Source organism: Haliaeetus albicilla, chromosome 26, assembly GCF_947461875.1.
Source record: "Haliaeetus albicilla chromosome 26, bHalAlb1.1, whole genome shotgun sequence".
NCBI lineage: Eukaryota > Metazoa > Chordata > Aves > Accipitriformes > Accipitridae > Haliaeetus > Haliaeetus albicilla.
The window spans coordinates 22,396,089-22,417,023 of record NC_091508.1 but is presented as its reverse complement, the minus strand read 5'-3'; the positions used below and the strand labels follow the sequence as shown (position 1 = coordinate 22,417,023).

The following is a 20,935-nucleotide window of genomic DNA, read 5'->3' as shown; positions in this document are numbered from 1 at the left end:
GGGGAAACAAAATTCATCATTCCAAATCTATTAAAACATCATCACTTACAATAGGCAACATTTTGAATTATGTGAGCCAAAAGGGTTTAGCATCTTCTATATGAAAGGCAAATTTATCAATCAAGAATGACTGGCAGAATTTCAACAAATCCTTGCATGTTAAAAGCCATACATCTTTGCTTCTCACACCAGCCAAACAACAACTTCCTCACAGCAGTGCGTCCTGTAGGTCCTTCTTAAGTGTCTGCAGCAAAGTGCTGTGCATATTTATACGTCTGTATGTGCTTGCATGTATGGGAAGAGATTATGGTGTATATACTGCATATAAAACATGGAGTTAGCCCTGTCTGAAAGGATTGGAAAAGTGACTGAGAATGAGTTGTATTTTAATAGCTCAGTTAGATGTGTTCTGACATTTAAATAAATGAATAAATAAAAGTTTGTCCAATAGATGAAAGAAAGATGGGGGGGAGGTTTAAAAAAAAAAAAAAAGAAAAAAAAAAAGAAAAGGAAAAAAAGAAAGAAAATTCACTGGATTTACAGTGTCCATGGAAGTCAGACGCACCCAATCCCATTCCATGAGCTCAAGCCAGAGCCGAATGCATTCACAAAGCTTAAAATTTCAATCAGAAAAAAATCACTCTTTCCTTTATATTTGTGAAATTCAATGCTGGGGTAAGAATAGGTCACAATCAGAAATATGCAGCCTCCACTCTGCAGCGAGGCACAGACCATTTAATAGAGCCAGAGTAAGGTGGAATTTTTAGCCCAAACCCTACCCTGCTAGAAAGGCCCTACTTTGGGGCATTTCTCCTACCTGTGACTGCACATTGGCTCCGACTTGGGACCCCTGGTAAGAATCCCCATTCAGACTCTGCATGTTCATGAACATGTCCCCAGAATTTGGGAGGTTAAAAGAACCAGAAGAACCTGGAAAGGAAAGAGTTAGGTAGCTGAATAACAGAGAGCTGCAAATATATAACGCCAGAGACCTGAGGGCAGGGGAAGGAGAAGAAGACAGGAGAGGAGAAGGAAAGGCAGCACACAGCAGAGGGAAAGCTGCTGGCCCCGGCACAGGGCGAGCTCGGGCCACCGGCCCCCCGCCCACCGGCTCAGCGCGTCCCGGCGGGGGCTGCTGCCGGCTCTCGCCACGGCACCAGCTGTCGCCCGGGAGCGCGACGCTGAGAAAGCCTGGAAGCCCCGTGCAACCCGGGTCAGCTTTTCCCTCTGGAAGAGCAGCCTGTACAACAACAGGTTTTCATGTCGAGAGCTTTCCTCTGGTGGATCGCTTCATCATGAGATGCTATCGCCAAACACTCGGAGAAAAACTCATTTTGAGCCTGTGCTTAATGTCTCCTTCAAAAGGAAATGGCTGCTAATTTCTAGTTAGCCGATTTATTACCATCAGAGGAGGAACCTTTTTCTTACTTTCTTTTGATTAAAGTTTTTTTTTCCCTGTGGATCTTTATACCCTTTAAAAGTTGTCTACAACTAAGTTGCAGCAAAACTTCAACGTAAATAGTGTCAAACACATCTGTGCTTTGCGGAAGCCTTTGCCTCTGGAGCCCCAGAAAGCAACTTCCTCTTTACGAACTCCCCTACTAATTTAACGCTTAGATTTGCAAAATGTCAACAACACACTAGTGAGACAATTTTTAAGTACTGCAGAAGAACACGTGGTAGAGCAACTCCAAAATAAAAGTTGCATCCTTAGATTTCTATATATAACATCAACTCCATTTCAAGCAACCCAGAGTTTACATTCTAATTAGTGCATACTAAAATATGCCTCTATTTTGTTCTTATCTTGACAATAAATTTAACAGTTCTACAAAACCAGACTTGGAGCTCTGCCTCATTTTGTGTTATTTTCATTGAATGAGAAAAAGCTTAAAATATCTATGGAAACAAAGAAGCTGCCAGAAGCCCGAGCCAGGCAGACGTTACCATTGCGGGAATTACGTGGGCCCCGCTCCGCTCCCCCGTAAGGCGGCGGGAGCTTTGTCGCCGAAGCTGCTGGGACCACCTATGGCAGCGCTCAGCCCTTGCAGTGGTCCAGCCTGGAGGTCCACGGGCTTGGTAGCACTCCCCGTGCCACGACTAGGTCTGCTAGGGAGCTGCAGCCTCCTCAGCCCGACCGAACTCACTAGGGCGCCATCAAGGGTCTTCCTTTACGGACTGCCCTTTGGGATGCTTTATCGCACGGGCCGGGTACGTACCAGAGTTTGGTGTGGTGGGGGAGTTTGTCTGGTTGTTCTGGACGGCCGCGGCCACGGCGTGCGCTGCGGTCACAGCCGTCTTTGCCGCGTAGAGATTGGCTTCTTCCTGGAACTTCCCGATGTTCTTCTTGTACCTGATTCTCTTATTGCCAAACCAGTTGGACACCTGCAGTGGAGAGAGGTGGGAAGGGTGAAGGACACAAAGCACTTGACCTGGCAAAGCATGATGCCTTCGAGATGTCATGTTCAGTCCAGCAAATAGGCGTGCCCCCACCCCCACCCCTTATCTTCTGGGTACTCCAGTTAACTAAGCAGTAACTGAGGATCAGTTAAATATTACGATAGATATGAGCATGATCTGGCTTTGCTTCTGTTGGCAAACTGATGCACGAGGGGTGAGTCTTTGATGACGACACATATCCTGGAGCTTGCTGTAACATTTAGTACAGCATTGTCTCCTACTTCTATGAGCCATTTGTCAACAAAATCAGTGCAAGACCCCGAAAGCTGCTGAAGGAGGACCAAGGTCCGGTTGAGCGAGGGCGAGCGGGCAGTGGAGCAATTGTTCTTTATTTTTGGGCTGGAACAACCTTGGCAGCCCACTCATAGAATCGTGTTTGGTCGGCTGAAAATGAAAGGAATCATATAAATCAATAATGGCTGAAAAGTCACTTTGTCATCTCCCTTTGAAGATACTGTACTGAAGCCAAGATGGCTCACGGGGCACTGACTATTAACCCACGCAGAGGTCACGGCTGGAGCCGCTCAGAAAAGTTCATACAATCTTTCTCAGTGGCTTTGTTTAACTTCAGCTGCTGTAACAGAGCTCCTAAATAACAAACCTGGTTTGTAACATGGATGATGGCCAATGCTGCCGAGACAAAAAAGCGTCTGCAACAACACAGAGGTAAAGGGGAGAGGACCAGTAATAACACGATAATGGTTATCAGCCATCCCTGCAGCGAGGGACCCAGCCGCTCGGTGCAGGGCAAGGCAGGGGCTGGGGTCCCACACTCCCCGGGGCCCCTGCACCCCCACAGCTGCACCCCACCATGAGCTGCAGCAGCTCTACGGCACCTCTCGCATCCCTGTGCTCCATCGTAGCACCCGGTAAGGCACCCCGCTGCAGGAAGGAGACAAATCCTGCTGTATTTTATGCAGCTATAGCTTTTGTTTAAGCACAATTAATGAAAAGCCTCTAGCTTTTAATGGTAATACGAAAGGTACCTTATACATTCTGTTCCCTAGATAATACTCCACCGTATTCTATATATTGCACTTAATATTACCTTGTCAGTCAGAGAAGCAATAATACATTAATGAAACCTAGCAAATAATTATTGTGGACAATCAGATTACGCTTTATTAACAGTTTCATAATTGAGGAATCTCTGTACATCAACTGTATTGTCCACGGATGTGTGTGAGACCCCTCTGTTTATGCACGCCCCTGGACCAATCAAACAACAGCCATCACTAATAAAGGTTTATTTAATTCTCACAGTAAAATTTTAATATCACCAGCAGCCTGGGGAAGCCTCTACGAGTGGATTTGCTTGACATCAGATCGTTTCCATTCTGCTAGTCCCAATACTTCTTAATCTTTAATATCAAGGCAATTAAAATTAATGGCCACTCATCCAGAGCCACTGTGGGCAGTGTTTCCTTGACATCAATTGTTTGATGGGATTACCTAGAGGTTAAACTAACAAGCAAGGTTTAATTGGAAGCAATGAGAGGAGCAGCGATCGTACGTTATGTTTAACCCGCATACCACATCTAAGTGAATATCCAGAAATGTTAAACTATTTCTGAGATTAAAGCGCACGCCCTGCGCACCGGCAGAGCGCAGCGTTCAGGGCTGCCGTGGCCGCCCCGAGAAACCACAGCATCCCTCCGGGGTAACGCAGCCACCGCCCAGTGCCTTTGCCTCCCAGCCGAAGGACTCTTCGCTCTCCCATGAAATACATCAGCAAGGGGCTGCAGCAGAGCGTGCCGTGGCCCGGGGACAAGCAGGGGCTCCGGCCAGGCGTGCACGGCCAACACGGGCAGCTGGATGTGTCCAGGATGGGGCCAGGGCACCGCTGGAGCCGAGGTGGTGCCAGGCAGGATTTAGGCTGGATTCACCGCCATGGCATTTTTCACGCGGGGCTGTGCTGGCTGCCTGCAGCTTCCCCTGCCCGTCCGCAGCACAACTCGCCCTGCCCTTGCCGCTGGCACTGTCCCGTCCTGGGGAGGGCTGGAACGCTGGTGCTGGGCTGCTCCCTGGTCAGCACCGGGACCCAGAGGAGCCACGGCACCCTGGCTTCTCACCCAGCCCCGCGCTCACCCTAAAAATGAAAGTTGTCTCCATCACGAGCTGCTTCACAACACATTTTTCATTAAAACAAACTATCTCTTCACATAAAAAAACACTGAACATCTTTCTCCTCCTGATCATTGAAGGCCAATTAATTAATTTGGCTTAATTGTATATTACATTTCAAACAATACTGTTGCACTTATTTATCATGTTAATTGCAATGTTAAATAAAAAGACAATAAAATATTACTTAAATCATCAAGATGCCTAATGTGGGATTTGGGATGGGGCAGGCCTGCCTCGTGTCTCTGCAGTGGCTGATTTCATGGGATAAATCAGCACTCGTTCTGCAAAAGACGCAGCTGACACAAGAGCATCACTGCTGAAATTAGTGAACTACATATTTATGGATCACGGAAAATTTTCCATTGTCTTTCCAAGTGTTTGTAGCACACAGCTTATGTTCCACACCTAATCAAATGGCGCAAAATAGAAAAATTTTGAAAATCAGTGTGGCACAATTATGGTACGTGATCTAAAACAAGAATTTTAACTCTAGAAACTATTTAATTAAGCTTGCACCTGTTTTCTTTCCTTGCTTCCCATATGAAGTCCAGGGGTAAGAGCCTACACATCCATAGCTCTCTGTGTCAATCTGCTTACAGAAACAGACAGACTCAGAAGAAGCAGGGGCAGGAGGGGTGTTGAAAACCAGCTTCTGCATTCTTTCTTTAAAAGAATTTTAAATATATTCCCTTGTCAACCACATCCTTCTTTTGTTTGAAGCAGTGAAAAATTTTATTGCTGTAATCCACTGACACGCTTTCAGCAATGAGTATGCCCTTTCTATAGCCCATATGATAGACTGATAGTTGTTCATGACACCCTGAAAGAGGCTCATCTGCAAAAGTATAAAACATCAGCCTCGCAGCCATGGTAAGGGGAGAACAGATGATACAGTTTATCTCCCTCGAACACGTGCTGATCGGGTAGCTCTAAATTACAGCCGACGATGTTCTCTGTTAAGGACATTTTTTTTCCCTAGAATTACCTTTTCTGCACTCTTAAAAATGAAATTGTGTGAGGTGTTCATCTTAGTAAATAGTTTGTCTTTATGCTTTTCTTGAAAAACCTTCTCTACATATTATTTTAAACACCGATATCAAAACTGAAACCATCTATCTCCCATCTGCAACTACATGATTCTGGGAGACAATTTTCTTTGCAGCTCAGTAAAGTGCTATGGCAGCAAGATTTCCAGTGAGCTGTTTAATGTGGGGGGAGAACGACCCAAAACAGTCACTAATTAAGTGTTTGAGGGAGAAAATGTTCTGCCATGAATCTGCCCCCAGCGTTTACAAGGCACTGACAGTACAAGAAAGAAACACCTTGGATCATTGTTAGGAGAGGCTACAGGGGAAGCCTGGCTCAGCCAGGAAAAGGACAAAGCCTCTTCATCAAACATGAACCACAACCTCCAGGAGTTCGGAAAGCCATCCGTTAACTTTTTTTTTTTTTTTGGTCTCATTTTCCAGCTCTTTGCACCTCCAGGATGTTTGTAGCACAGAAGGTAAATTGGGCACAGTGCCAGGCATGGCAATGTTGGAGGCACTCCTGGTCGAGGCTGGAAATGCGTGCGTTCAGAGTTTTTTCATAAAAGACACGTGCAAGGTGTAGCTCAGTCACTCGCTTGGATGCCATTGCTTATCCCATGCGATGCTACTCCTGCCAGTATTTTAAATGACTGCTCAATTCACCCCTGATTTCTGGATTGCATCCTCTGACTTCTGCTGCCAACCACCAGAGCAGAGTGCACTGGGCTATTTTACAATGCTTGCTCAGAGCTTTTCTGCTAGATGGCCTCAAAAATATATACATTTTTCAGCACAAAGAAAGACAACTCCAGCCCAGTTTGACCTAGTAAATACCAACTAACCCTGCAGTCCTGCCGTGCGGCCTTTGGAAGTGCCTTTGAAAATCAAAGATTAGGATATCCACAGTATTCACATTTTCTAGCTGCGACAGCAGATCTATCAGGAACTTAAGCAACCAGCTGATCACAGGCACTCCCTCTCTCACATACATGCTCCTCTCCCATTAGATGATACATTGCCCCGTTTTCAGGCTTTCCCATCATCCAGAGGTTTTCCTAGCCATTTATAATATCTTGCCAGAGTGAAGCTCTGGCCATGGCCCCAAACCTGCATCTCTGGCAGCTAGTGCCCAAGTTGCGCGGTCAGCGCTGCCCTTGCTCCAGGCTGGAAAACGTCACCCTGCAAAGCTCAGGATGCTGTACGTGGTGCTACAGAGGACACAATGCGGCGACTCCCATCACTCACTCAGAATTCCTAATGGATTCAAGAAACAACTAATTCATGCTTCTATCAAATATTAAAGAGACAAACCTATATTCATGTAACAGGCTCACTACTGCTGCTGCTACACTTTTGGATCATCTGCCTGCCTTTTATTTCGTTCTACAACATATACATTAAATCTTATCAAACACCCAATTAAGAAAGAAATCAGATCTATTAGCACTAGAAGCAATCAGTTATGGCTTCTCAAATGTTCCATCTCATTTCCTTCAGTCACTTCAGCCCTACCTAGATCTAGCTTTTTATCTGTCCAGTCTGGGGGATCACTAACCCCTTCTCTGCCAGGCACAATTCACCATCTGCTGGGTGGACAAAAAACATCTCTTCAGCAGGTCTGTTGTGCTCCCTACCATGTAATCTCTCCCAATTACATTTTGCCAGCAGAACTGAAGAACTTTGGGTTTCTCCAAATTAGTGTTGATGGTGTTGCCTCTCCTAAATACACAGCAGGCTGCTGTGGCTCATGTGGGAAGATTTTTGGACACCACTTACTGGAGGAATTGCTATAAAGCATCTCATGCCAAGAGGACTGAAACCAGCAACAAGACAGAGGGCTGCAGACCGAGGTGCCCAGGTACTCACGTGCTCTCGGGCTGTTTGGCTGGTTGCAGGCACCCACAGCAGCCGCAGGGACGCCTGTGGGCAGGGAAGAGCTGCCCAGCAGCCACCACAGCCGCACCTGTACCTGCTAAGGCTGCAGTCACTCGCATGATGCTAACAGCGATGAAGGAGCAATGTGAGAGGGAATGAGTTTGGTGCTGAATCTCCCCCCAAAAATTCCTGCCCATCACCACAGCCACTCACAAATGGACTGGGAGAAACTGTCCCCATCCCCATCCCTTACCTTCCCCTGGCACCGGGCACAGGCACTTCCCACCCCTCTTGGAGCACAGAATGTGCTGCGTGCCAAGGAATGAGCAAGAAGAGAGCAAGGCACACACATGTGTCCGCTGGCCTCTCATGTCATAGGGCAGTTTTGCTAGGGTTTGTACTGAGGGTGCATCCAAAGTCAGTTAAGTAATATCAAATTTGGGGGTGCTGGGTGGCCTTTCATTTGAAAGTCTTAAATAAAGTGCCTGAATTTTTCATGCATTCAAGGGAGACCTATAAAGTAAATCTCAACTCAGGTCTTAATTATAAAGCTAAAGGTTGCATTGCTAATAATGCCAATACTGCAGCCTGCAATCATTAATAGTTAACACATTCGCCGCAGGCATTGTTCCTCTAAAGGACCTGAAATATTGATAAATGGAGCCAATGGAGCTGGGAGGAGATGGCACACCAGCCCTCGCAATGGGCAATGGGGTGGCTGGAGAACTTGGAAACTGCTGGTGAGTTTTCCCTGCCACCCAAGTGCAACCTTGCCCAAGCTGCATCAGCCAGATTTGGTGTGGGAATAATCTGGTTTTCTATCAAATGTACAGGCCACGAGAAATGTGCAAAGTGTTGTTTTGCTTTTTAAGCTATCTGGTGAGGGAAAGGTGAAGGAAAGCTCGATGGAGCAGTGTCATTGGCCTGAACATCACTGTGAGACACCAGTCCAGAGCTGTAACTGTACTTTGGCCTATACAGAAAGCAGCTGTAGCCAACAACGGGAAGCACTTCTGATTAGGGAGATGCTGGTTTTCTTGCATTAACTTCATGGTAACATCTGTTATATGTGACAAAAAGAGCAAATCTGTCTAATACGTTTTTGCTACAGAGAAACCACTTGTGTCACTTTAGTGTATTGAGAGGCTGAATTTCTGGCTGGCTTAGAAAAACAACTTCAAGCAATCAAAGAAATTCTGACCTATAGAGATAGACTATATGTTTGTCGATAAACTGTCCTCCCCCTGAAATAATGCTAAGTTGTAATGAATTCATAACAGACAGCAAAGCTCAGCAAGGAATCTTACTGACTACACAGAAAGAAAGCCGATGTAGAGTGCTAACCTTATAGCCTTCTTATTTCTATCTTCACCTTTGTACACACGCTCTTTTTACCCCAGCACAACCCCAGCCACCTGCAGGCACACTGCCTTTCCTGCAGAGCTTAGTCATGTTCCACCACCCTGCCGAACTTTATCACGGTCAGCAATGCAAATTTGAAGGGATCACATTGGGCAGGGACCTGCTCCGTATCACACGCCTCCGTTAGAAGCGCATGCCAGAGCCAGAGGCAGATGGCAGCTTTGCAAGGGGAGCCAGGAGGTCGACGCGCTGCCTGGGGCACGGAGGGGTGAGGGCTGGGACCCGCTCCCACCCACTGCTTACCTGCGATACTGTGATGCTGCATTTCTTTGCCAGCTCTTCTTTGGCTTCTTCACTGGGGTAGGGGTTACTGAGGTGGGAGTAAAAATACTCGTTCAAGATTTCTGTGGCTTGTTTACTGAAGTTACGCCTTTTCCGCCTGAAATGAGAAAAGAAAACCACAGCTGTTCTTCCAGATGCAGAGAGGTCTCTAACAGGGTCAGCTGGGGTGGAAGCAACCCTTGTTTCACATGCCCGTGCTGCAGCACACGGCAACACGACAGCACTGTCTCCGTACCCCGATCCCTCCAGGCCAGCCCTCCAGCAGGGCCGGGCTCTGCCCTGACGCCGTGCAGCGCGGGCAGCGGGCTGCAGCGCCCGTGTTCCTACATCCAGCCCTGCAAGGGTCTGGACTCCGCTTCTGGCCGTCCACCTCCACCTGGGCTTTCATCCCGTGGGTGCACCAGCCACATTTGTGTGCTGTGGCAGAAAACACGATGAAGCGAAAGGCAAAGCAGGGCGCTGAGCCGGGCAGCCTGCCTGCAGCACCTCCGCGCCCAAGTACGCAACCCAAGCCGAACTTCCCGGCTGCCAAATCGCTCTGCGCCGACGACGGCTTCGCGAACCTCGCTCCCTTTAGCGGCGGGTCAGCTGGGGCTTCTGCACCGGTGCCTGGGGTGAGCACAGTGGAAAAGGACGGGGTGGCCTCCCTGCCGTGTCCTTACATAGCACTCATTGAGCTAATTGGCTTCCGTGAGCAAGTGGCTTTCAGGGCTTTGCAAGGGAGACCCATCTGTACACCCTCCTGCCGAGGGCTGAGCAGGGCCCAGGCTCTCACGCCGCGTGGGACGGGTACCACGGCGTGCAGCCCAGCCAGAAAGCGAAGCCTTTCCGGAGCGCTCCGCCTAGCACGTGCTCCAGCGGGCCCAGCGGCGAGGCAGCACCGGGCAGGGAGCAGCAGAGCCCCCGCGGCGCAGCAGGCAGCCAGCCCACCGCCGCGCTCCCGCCGCATGGGTTACAGCGGCAGCATCTGCACAGCTGCGGCGCCTTCCCTCCGAGCCGCCGTCGGCTGCTCTCCTTCTCCCCAGAACGTCCTCTGGAAAGTGCCGGTTAAACATTTCCTTCAGAGCTCCCTTCCCCTCAGGGCTGGTTGCAATCAAACTGCCTGCGCCCGAGGCCAGCAGGCAGCCGAGCGGCAATCCCCAGCGCTCTCTTCCAGCGGTATCACAATGCTGCTAACTACGCTGTATCCTGGAGCAGGCAGACTCTCTCCCTAGAGCTATGTTTATCTCATTACTGTGCTTCCGCTCATTTTGCCTTATTTACCTTCCTCCTTTTTAAAGAAATCACTTAAAATGTGCATCTGCAAGCTTTACCTTTTGCAGTTACTCCAGCTCTCCATAGACGTTTCCTCCAACTGTTTGTAATTACCCTAATTTGCCACACCTGCCAGTGACCTCCTTGTTAATAAAATTATTTTGCTCTTGTTTAGCTCCTCACAGCTTTCAGGTGTGAAGCATGAGCTAGGTGCTGAAGGGAGGCTCTGCATGGTGCCTGCTGCTCCTCCCCGCTCCGCCGGGCTCAGCTCCCGCTCCGCCGGGCTCTGCCAGCTGCCAGGGTCCCGCTCTGTGGAGGGGATCCCTGCGAAAGGGATGGGGCTGGGGATCGATATCCCACCTCATCAGGGCTTCCAAGCAAACCTGGCTGTGCCTATAAACCCCCTCCTAATCCCCGCCTGCCTGCTGCCTCGCAGCCTGCAGAAGGAGCAGCCTGCTTTGCAGGCTGGCGGGCTGCAGGGACAGGCTCTGAGCTCCGGCAGCGACACAGGTGTCCGAGGGACACGCGTGCTGGCTGTGAGCGGTTCGGAAGGTGCTGCCTTCTCCCGCGCCCCAGTCAGGCAACAGCTTGTTGGGAGACGGGCCAGCAGATCTGGCTTTCGGAAGCGTCGCTGCCCTTTTTACCTCGGGCGCGTGCAGCTGCTAACCCAGCGTCAGCCACAGCCCGTGGGCACATCCCTCCCAGAGAACTTAGCTCTTCCATTACAGGGTCAGTATTTTGCAAGGCTGGCCTTATGCTGCGAGACATCGGTACCGGCAGCCATTTAAGTAACTGCCAGGGTGACAAAACAGCCCTTTGCACAAATCCTATGTGACTCCCATACGAGCAGGGTAAACAATCAAGCATTGGGTAAACAAGCCTAGTCTGTGCACTAAAATATGTAGAAAAGACACTGCTGTTTATGAAAGCTCTGTGCAGGAAACCCCCACTTTCACAGCAGCTGCTGGGTGAAGGACAAGGGCCCTGTGCTTTCGCTGGGGCAGACCAGCCTCTCCCAGCGGGTCCCTGCCCACGCGGGGACATGGGTTCCAGCAGGGCCAGGCAATTGCCCCTTTCCCCCCAGAAAGAGCCGGGGGCACTCGCCTCTGCCTTACCTGGCATCGAGGAACCTTGATCTTAAAATCATTACTGCTTCACAAGTACTTTGTTTGAGTTGCATCTGGATGGAGCTGAATTTTCGATGAATGATGCCCACCATCCTTTCAATCTCCTTGGGAGAAATGGGACGTGTCCGGCTCTGTTCTCTGAGAAGGTTCATCACATGTGTGGTAAATTCATTACATGCCTGTGAAGGAAGGAGAGGCTTAGAAATTGTTTTGTGCCATCCCACAAGGACACAAGCTCGGGCCTGGCTGTTGGGGGGGCTGGGGGACCCTCGCGCAGCCCCGTCCCCTCCACACGTGTGCGGCCGCAGGAACAGATCACGCACACCCTGTCCGTGAGAGCCGGGACCGTCCTGCGGCAGCCAGGGATGCTGAGCAACCGCGGCGCGGCTCCTTCCACGCTCATCCCTTTCAAGGTCCCCGTGTCCCCAGCCAGACCGCAGTGGAGAGGAGAGGTCGGGGTCAGCGCGTGTAATGGCTGCGGGCAGGAGGGGGATGTGAGCGGGGACCAGCACACGCTCAGCAGCCAAGCGAGCAGAACCTGGGAAGGGCTGCCTGTCCCGCAAGCCGCCGAGCCCTGCGCCGGCAGCGGGCAGGGTTAACAGCCCGCAGGAGGTAAGGAGCTCCAGACCTTTCTGAGGCACCGTGTGCGTCCCCTGAGAGGGCGGATTTCGGCACAGCCGTGCCCGAGCCTGGCCCGCGCCGTGCTGCCAAGGCGCTGAAGGAGGGAAGGCACGAGGAGCCATCAATTATCAGTCCCTGACTATGCCGGTGAATGGACACGCTGATATAAACTTCTCCAGGCTGCATCATCAACAGACGCCACCTGATCCGAGCCTTCGCATGACCAAGTGGCTGTCACGCTGGCATCCCAGCTTCCCCCACGCAGGCTGGAAGCTGCCACTAACTCTGCTGATTTATGTCTCCCTTATCTTTTTCCAAAACAAACCCCGGGACTGCTGTCTGCTAGGCAGAGCTGCATGGTGGCCACAGGGCTAATCCCTTCCCGGGGGCCAGCCCGGTATTCGAGCACATTTTGGGCACTAACCTACCCCCGTCCTGAGGGAGTCCTGGGAAGCGGAGAGGGGCTGGGCGACGTGCTGGCTCCTGCAGGGTCTGCAGGCAGCACAAGGCAAACTGCTCTCTGCTCCCCAAACCCTTATCAGACGAAGGTGGGTGTATGCAAGGCTGACGCGTCTGCGGGAGGTCTGCGCGTTGGCTGCGGAAGGGCCAGCCGTCGTATCGCACTGCTGGGCTGCGATCACGGCCAAGTAAGGCCACGGGATTTTGCTCTTGTGCATCTAATGTTAACCGGCGATGAGCACAATGCTCAGCAGCCAGTAAATCACGTGGAGGAAACACTGCGTGTATCTCATCCAGACCCTATACGTTACGTATCTGTTTGACTCTAGCTCCCCTTTTTCTTCTAAAGCCAGGGTGAAAAATATCTACGTAATTTGTCTGACAATTACATTTTCTCCTGCATTTCAATAGATTGTGCGAGGGAAAGAGTTAAAAGTGAAAAGTTTATGCATCTAAAAACTCATAATTTCCTATAACATTTGCTGAACGTCTCACAACTTATTAAGTGAAGCCATCTATGAATGCAAATGCTGATTAGCAATTTGGCAATAGCCCAACATTCGCAGAATTCACATAGCTTTTCTTTAAACCAGTAGTTCATACATGATTAATTAGAACATCTCATTTATGTAGTGTGCACTTTAGCTCATTACTCTAAGTAAAATTCGTTAAGTATTTACATTTAGATAATTAAAATCTGGGTACACCCTTAAGAAAGATGCATACACTTCAGGCAAAGTGATTTTTTTTTTCTTTACACTACTGAAAGTAAATTACAGGCTAATTTACATCCTTGCAGCGCCCGTTTGGCGGCAGCGCTTTGGTGAGGCTCGGCGAGCCTCGGTGCAGATGCCCTCCGCCTGCCACCGCCGAGCGCGCCGAGGTCACGGTACCGCGGAGGCTGCGCCAGCTCACCGCCGCTCCACGCCAGCGCAGACACGACGCTCCCGCCAGCTGCTGCTCCCTGACTTTCTCGAGACTTTCTGAGCTCCAGGTTAAGGAGCTCGACACATCTCATCCTCGCTTCTCATTTGCATATTTCCTTTCCATTTTGACATTTCAGGCAGCAAAACTCACGGAGGTGACCAGCTGCTGTCCCCTCTCACCACGCTGAAGAGAAGGGGACGCTGCCCTGAGCGCTCCCGGCCACCCTGCTCTGGCCCAGGGAGAGCAGGAGTTGTCCCAGGTGACCTGTTTCTCCTCCTCCCATCCCAAAGACCCGGCACAGCAGCTCGCCCGCCCAGCGCGAGAGCGGGCTCCGAGCCCCCAGGGAAGCGCGGCAGCCCCTGGCCTGAGCAGGGAGGCAGCCGGGCACCGGTGCCTGCTCCAGACCAGGACCGCATCCTTCCTGCCTGCCGTCTGCTGAGCTGCCTGGACAATCTTAGCATCCAGAAGCTTGGGTTCCGCCATCTGACCGACGGCAAAAGCCCTAGCTTTGGCTCGCCCAGTAAATGATGCACAGAGGTAAGGTAACATAGGCACCGAAATGCAGCCACTCGCTCCCTGAGACGAGAGAGCGGCTCTGACTGTCCCAAAGATACAGCTGAATCCAAGTGTTTGGCACTGAAAGAACATTTCAGGCACACAGCTTGCCACGTGCTCCCTTGTTTGCAGATCTGGGGAATTCAATTTTAAAGTACAATAAAAATGGCAACTGTTGCATTAAAAATCTTTTCAGATGTCTTTTCTATGAGAAATATTTCTCCACAAATATAGTACCAAAAGTTGGATGTTTCAAAGCTAAAGTGAGTTTCTTGCTTTCAAGAAGCAAAAATCCTTCCCTGAATTTACTTGAACTGCTTGATGAGACTTCGTTTGGTTACAACAACTTAGAGAGCCTGGTTTTAATTTATCTTTGCCAGCACCTCCCATCTGCAGAGCTACTTCAGTGCAGCAGAGTGGAAGTAAGCTCAGATGACTCTGATGCTTTGTCTTGTTTTCTCTTGTTTATTTATAGCGTCCGAGCTCCTTGATCCCTTTTTCAGTACTATTTTTCAGGCCTCTGCTTGGTGCCCGAGACATTATTAATAATGTCAGGTCATAAGTGATGGCCTTGTTAACCTGCTCAGAAACCTTGTAGGAGCGGGGATGCTCCTGCGAGCCTTAATGCTTCATCAAGACTCCTCAGATGAGCGCAAGAAATAAAGAGGAAATGGCCCAAAACAGTCTTCAGGGGCACGGTGCCAGCCAGAGCTCCGTGGGGCTGGTGGTGTCTTCCGAGCAGCCACACTTCACCCCAATTTGGGGTGAATTCAGAAGACATCTGTGAACTCAGGAAGCAGGTTCCCAGCTGCTCCAGGAGACCTGGGACCCTTACAGTACTTTTGCCTACAGCAAAAAATGTATTTCAGTGTAATTATAGAAGATAGCTTTCAATATGTCATCTCTATTATAGTAGCTGTAAATTATGGAAGGAGCTGCCTGTGTACGGCCATTTCTCCCGGCGCACGGCGAGGGGAGAGCTGTGTGATGGCGTGACACACTTTCCATTTCTCTCTCTTTTTTTTTTTTTCCCGAGCGCATTCCCCTAACTGGCAACAAACATCAGGATCAAACTCTGCCTGGAAAGCATCTCCAGGAGGCCGCTCTGGTTCCTGCTGCCGGCTGCAGCGGGACCGCAGGAGCGCCTGCGCCCGGAGAGAGATGGCGGGAGCTGCTCCCCCCGCACGGGCAGGTGCCCCTGCGTGGGGGCTGAGCTGCTCCCTGGCTGCAGGGGGGCACCCGCCTCTCGGGAACCTGCGGCCGCTGGAGGCAGAGATGCAAAGTCCTGGCTGCCTCTCGGCTGCGGAGACAGGCGCTGTGTTGAGACAAACCGGCAGGAGACGGTTTGCGGCAAGGCTGGGGAAATTATCATATTTCTGTAGAGCAGACGTTGCTGGGTGTCAGGATCAACAGGGAAGCATACATGTTTCAGAGCAGCTCCACCTCTCTTTCCTTCTCCTAGCAGCACTTGAGCATCCTCCAAAGTTCCCTGTGGTGTGGACGGATGGCGGTGACATTTCAGCCGAAACCTTTGTAAATGGAGCTACAGGGCTAAAAACGCTACTGCTTCCCCCACATCATTAAACTTATTAGAGTCAAAGGACACTTGCCAGGAAACGGCTGCAAGCACCGACCTGCAGTTGCTTTGGCCCCAGATCTATCTCCAGCCTGCATCCCTGTGTTTTTTTATAAGACACGCTCCTGCTGAATGGTGCTTGTTAATCCGACGGCCATCCCCATCTCAGCGCTCCAGGCTGCATGCCGGGGCCCTGCGGTGCAAGGAGAGCCCAAGGGTCCGCGCAGGACATTTGGGGTCCTTGGAGGGTGCGGGGAGGGGTTCGTTTGAGGGAGAAAAGGAGATTTGCACAAAGACCCTGTCAGTTATTTGCTCAGCTATGTGTTCACCAGTTGAACAACACAGTGAAGGAGGCGGCACAGATGAGGCAGTGCCACCGGCACCTGAACCACGGCAGCCTCAACGCCAGCCTTGTGCCGCCCAGGTTGTGGTCCCGCCAGCATCTGCAGCGGGATGCTGCGTGGACTGTGCCGGTGGGCACCGTCCCCCTGCTCCTCCTCCGGGCTCCACGGGTGCCCCGCACCTACTCCCCACCACCTCACCGCCTCCACCCGCCGCTGACGCTCGGTGGGCACCGGTCGGCTGCGTCGGCACAGCCTGTCACAGACCGTGCCTTTGTTTCTGGTGGCATGAAAAAGCAAAGCAAAGCGGCCAGAGACCTTTCAGAGCGTCTTCACATGAAAAAAAGGGAAACTCTAAAATAAACAGTTATCGAGGCATCCAGGCCCCGCTTCACGCTGGTGAGGCAGGGAGGGGAAGCATGCCAAGGCCGAGCATAGGGGCTGGGGAAGGAGCCGGGCAGCACGGTGCTCTCTTCTCCTCGCCCTCGCAGTTTCAAGCGGTTTTATCACTGCCTCCACATCTCTTTTGTGGTTTTGGTCTGTACAGCCTGATGCTTTGCTGTGATGGGCTGGGGGCAAGTGCAGGACTTCCCCGGCTCAGGTCAGGAAACCACCAGCTGATGAGGTTCGCTGAGCTGATTAGGCTCAGGGTTTACAAGCTTTATTAGGACATCTCTGGGAGGGGAAAATGAAGACATCGCTTGAGGCTCGTGAGGGCCAGGGGTCTCTCATGCCATTCTTCCCTGCCCCGTCTCCTTTGCTGCCGTTGTTCCTTGCAAAACCAGAACGGAGAGGAGGCAGAGCAGTGTCTCCCATGGATTACAGGGAACCCGGGGCGGCGCAGCCCCCCACCCCAGGGGCAGGAGCCACGCTGCGCCCAGCACCAGCCGGCAGCACATGGCAAACACACCCCGCGCCATCGGCGTGGCAAATGTGGCGGGTCACCAGGTCCCAGCGGTGAACGTAAACCCACGGGTCTCTGCAGCACGCTCTTCACTCAAAACAAAGACACCCAGTGCCGGTGTCCACCTGAACCGGGATTTCCATACTTCCTATCCGTAGCGGCAGCTCCCGAAGCCTGGCCCAGGCGCTGTGCCGGCGCCTCGCTGGCTACTCCCTTGCAACCTGCTACAGCCAACCCGCCGTGGCCGAGCCTTGCACCGGAGCCTCCTGCCGCCTGCTCCGGGAGCCCGTGGGCTGAGATCGCCAGCACGGCCCTCGCCTGCCTGCGCTCCCCGACTCGCCAGACCCAGCCTTGCAACGCTTCATCACGGGGCACGAAAGTGGCACCGAGTGACAGACAGCTCTCCCCGTCTCTCCCTCTCTGGGCTGGCTCGAAGGGGAGAAACATGGGCTCGGGTGTTGCTTTTATGCGGTTACAGACAACAGAAAACACTCAGGCATGCAAGACATGCGTCCTGGGTCCAGCAAGCGGCTCCTCAAAGCCCGACGGACTCCCGTAGCATCATGGCTCTTTACGGGGGAGAGGGGTGGGGAAGGGGAGGAGGGGATGTGGTCCGGAGCTGGGCAGCGGCGGGCGCCGGCAAGCGGAGGTGCGGAGGAGAGCAGCGGCAGGTACATGTACAACTGAGAGGCTGATGTCTGACCTGTTCATATTTCTCCAGCTCTGTGTGATAGATTTGTCTGATCTGGGTCAATTTGGCTCTGTAATCTGAGTGTTCAATAGAGTTATCTGAAGACCCTCCAGAGGCTGCTGCGGCTGCAGCTGCTGCCGCCGATCCCCCACCTTTCTCCGGACCTGAGACTCCTTCTGCCAGAAGCATATTGTCTAGTCTCATTAGCTGGGGATCGGGAGGGTCTTCCTCCTGGGCTCCTCGGATGCTCAAACCTTGGGCAGAAAAGAGAGAACAAGAGAAAACACAGTCAGTATTTCTTGCATCTGCCCGGCCGCTGCCCGCTCGCTGCACGCCTGCGAGGGGCCCTCCTGCAGAGCCCTCCTGCCCCGCGGGGCCACGGGGACCGGACCTGCCCACGGCCCTTCCTCCATCCCTGCGGTGGTACCCAAACGGGCACCTGCCTCCGAGGCAGGTCCCGCGAACCACAGCCCAGGCAGGTGCCATGGGGTGACAGCAGCACTGTAGGACCCTCACGGTTCCGATACAGAGCAGGAACATCTTCGTGAGGCTTTTAAAGGACCCTGCAGAATTTTTAAATGCTTCACTGTAAGTATTAAAGGAGTATTCGCATGAGTACAGAGACATACACCTTCCGGTTGTTTTCCAAGACCTAGCTAAATCTACGCAAGGCTGGCATTATCCTATACATTATATCACTTTGATGCAAGACTGTGTGGTAAAACTAAGTGCATTATTTATTCGGAAATAATTGATTTGCTTCTCATTTCCTTCCAAATGGATCTAAGCGCCATGTTACTCTTATGGCGACTTGCACCAGTGGATTCCACCCCTCCTATGAGATCCAAGTTGGTTTAGAATGCCTGGGGAAAAAGCTGCCACTTGCTCAACTACAGGTGACTTTGGGCGAAAAGCAGGGAGGTGCTGTGTCTCCCACCAGCACAAATCCCATGGACGGAGCCATTTCCATGCGTGCCTGCAGTCTCTGGCTCCACACAGGTGGAGCTGAAATTTCACATCGGAGGAGGGAAATGGTGGAGACAGAACTAGGAGCATCGCCTCGGGAACGGCCCCTGTGGGAGTGGGGTGTGGAGGCTCTGACGGCCCCTCGCTCAGGGCTGCCCCACTCCTCTGCAGGGCAACATGCCGCTCCACAGTGTCTGCTCACAGACTGAGGATAGGCAAGAAGGAATTAAACTTCCCCTTGCCATGCAGGGATTTGGTTGCTATCGCGATGCTGGGCTACTGAGTACGTGTTTAAAATCGCCAGTGCTCTTGCACTGTGTTGTTGGGAACAACACTTTAAATCTAATTTTTGTTTTAAATCAAGAATTTCCAAAGGGATGCTCAGTCAGCAATCTTTTCTGCGTCCTATAGATCAAGGCTGACAATTTGTAAGTTTAATCAGGTCACACAGGCATGGCGCCAAGCTGTTATCAACAGTGCCAAAAAGAAAGTTTAAAAATAATTACAGTAGTACAAAAATCACTAGAGCCGTGGCTTCTTGAATCAACATTTCCATTAGAGATGTAACGCAACTGTGTACATCCCAGCCCAATTAACCTCTTTAAATCTGTTTAAGAGCAGGTATTCGTGCTCTGGATAGAGTGGGTCCCAGGGGTCTGCCATTGGCACCCGCCATGTTTGCACGGGTGCCTGCGCCTGTCTGCGCTCCTCGCAGTGGTGCGGGCTCCAAACAGGCTGTGCCAGACGTGGCAGCACCACCCACAGCTGCCACGCGTGTAGCTGAGCACCAGCAATGCTGCTTTCTGCACTAACTGAGAACTGCAGCCACTCCCCTACAAGCAGATTTCACCCTCGGTGTCCTGAACCCCATGCACAGCGGGAGGTGACCCCCTGACTGGCCAACCTTCCAGACTCAAGAAACCACAGCATTAATTTTGCTCTAAAATACACATTTTAAACCTGTCACCTTCATTTAAAACTATAATTCCATATCATTTCATGGGAATAATAAAAATGTCTCATCATCTCTTTAAATTATTTCTGTTGCCTGTTCAGAGGTCCACAGATGAGCATGGTTTGACACCACCACCCATCGTCCCGGCTCCTCCCTGGGCTGGCACAAGCGTGCTGGGCACAGCCCTGGCACGGCTCCGGCCACCCGTACTACTGCCTGAGCATGTGGCCAGGGGGAGCAATGCTGCGCTCGGGGGTCCCCGCGGCAGGAGGGGCAGGGGTCCCTGGCCACGGGAGCCCTGCGCCCACCCCGTCGGGACCGCTCTGTCCCTCGCCCCCTCGTTCCCCTTAGACTCACTGCCCTCGCTCTTGCACAACTCCTGGCCTGTGCGGTGCTGCTAATACAGGGATGATTTTTCTGTATTGTTTTGGTGAGCTGTTCCTCCTGTTTATCTTATTCCCACTCTGCTCTGCTGTCACTATGTTTAATAATGTTCTGGTTTTAAACCGCTCCAGCTCCTGTTCCCTTCTCATGAATGATTTCTACTGTTTTTTCTTCTTTTTGCTTCCAGACCATTTCTCAGTCCATGTTTCCTGCAGTCTATTCCAGCTGGTTCTCCCCAGCTGCTTTTCTGCTATGAAACTCATCCACCCTTCCAGTATCACAGTAGCAGTCCCACTCCACTCCCCTGATGCTGCAAGATGCCAGGCCAAAATCTGCAGTAGAATAATTTGGTACAATTGCTGAGATTTCTGCATCATTTACTTCCACGAACAGGCCAGAGACTAAAGGGCTTTGTCCAAAATGACACTATCCATCCAGACTTAAATTAATATTCAAAATCCCCAACCCTTCTTGTATAAATCTGACAAAGGACAGCAAGGGTTCCCCAAGGTTTAAATGCAAAAGCCGATGTCTGCACTGGAGACTGAAGGAGCCAGTGAGAGGCCCTGAAGCAGAAGAGGAAGAAATTCAGCAGATAAGGACAATGACGAAGCCACTAAGGTGGTGTCTCACACGCGACAAAGCCACTAAGGTGTCTCGCACACAACCCTAACACGTATCTCTCGAGCTGGTGACAGAGGGGTTGGCATATTGCGTTCATCTTAATATTAAGTAACACTCCTGTGGCCAAAGCATCCAGTCCAGCGCGCGCGAGCCTGCAGACAACCCACAGACAAAGGAATGACAAAGTGCATGTGTGGGGATATAACATTTATTTTGCCCCTGAGTGAGACGCATCATTCATTTGAATGGCAAAGCCACAAGTTGATTAACTGATTCTAACAAGAATTAAGCTGTGTGTTAATTCAGATCTTTCCTTATGAACTATACGAAGCAGATCAGCACAACTAATAGGGTCTG

General features: G+C 51.3%; 1 protein-coding gene across 2 annotated transcripts in view; it reads right to left on the bottom strand.

The window, feature by feature from the left end:
* PBX3 (PBX homeobox 3) overlaps positions 1 to 20,935 on the bottom strand; it is a 119,203-nt gene that overhangs the window by 7,519 nt on the left and 90,749 nt on the right. Inside the window, exons 3-7 of one of the 2 annotated variants that reach the window (XM_069771415.1) lie at positions 17,662 to 17,903; positions 11,564 to 11,754; positions 9,156 to 9,291; positions 2,220 to 2,385; positions 818 to 930 (exon numbers count right to left, since the gene is read on the bottom strand). In XM_069771415.1, coding sequence (XP_069627516.1) covers positions 818 to 930; positions 2,220 to 2,385; positions 9,156 to 9,291; positions 11,564 to 11,754; positions 17,662 to 17,903 — 848 coding nt within the window. The remainder of the gene's footprint in view (positions 1 to 817; positions 931 to 2,219; positions 2,386 to 9,155; positions 9,292 to 11,563; positions 11,755 to 17,661; positions 17,904 to 20,935) is intronic. The other variant, XM_069771416.1, reaches the window with a different exon arrangement.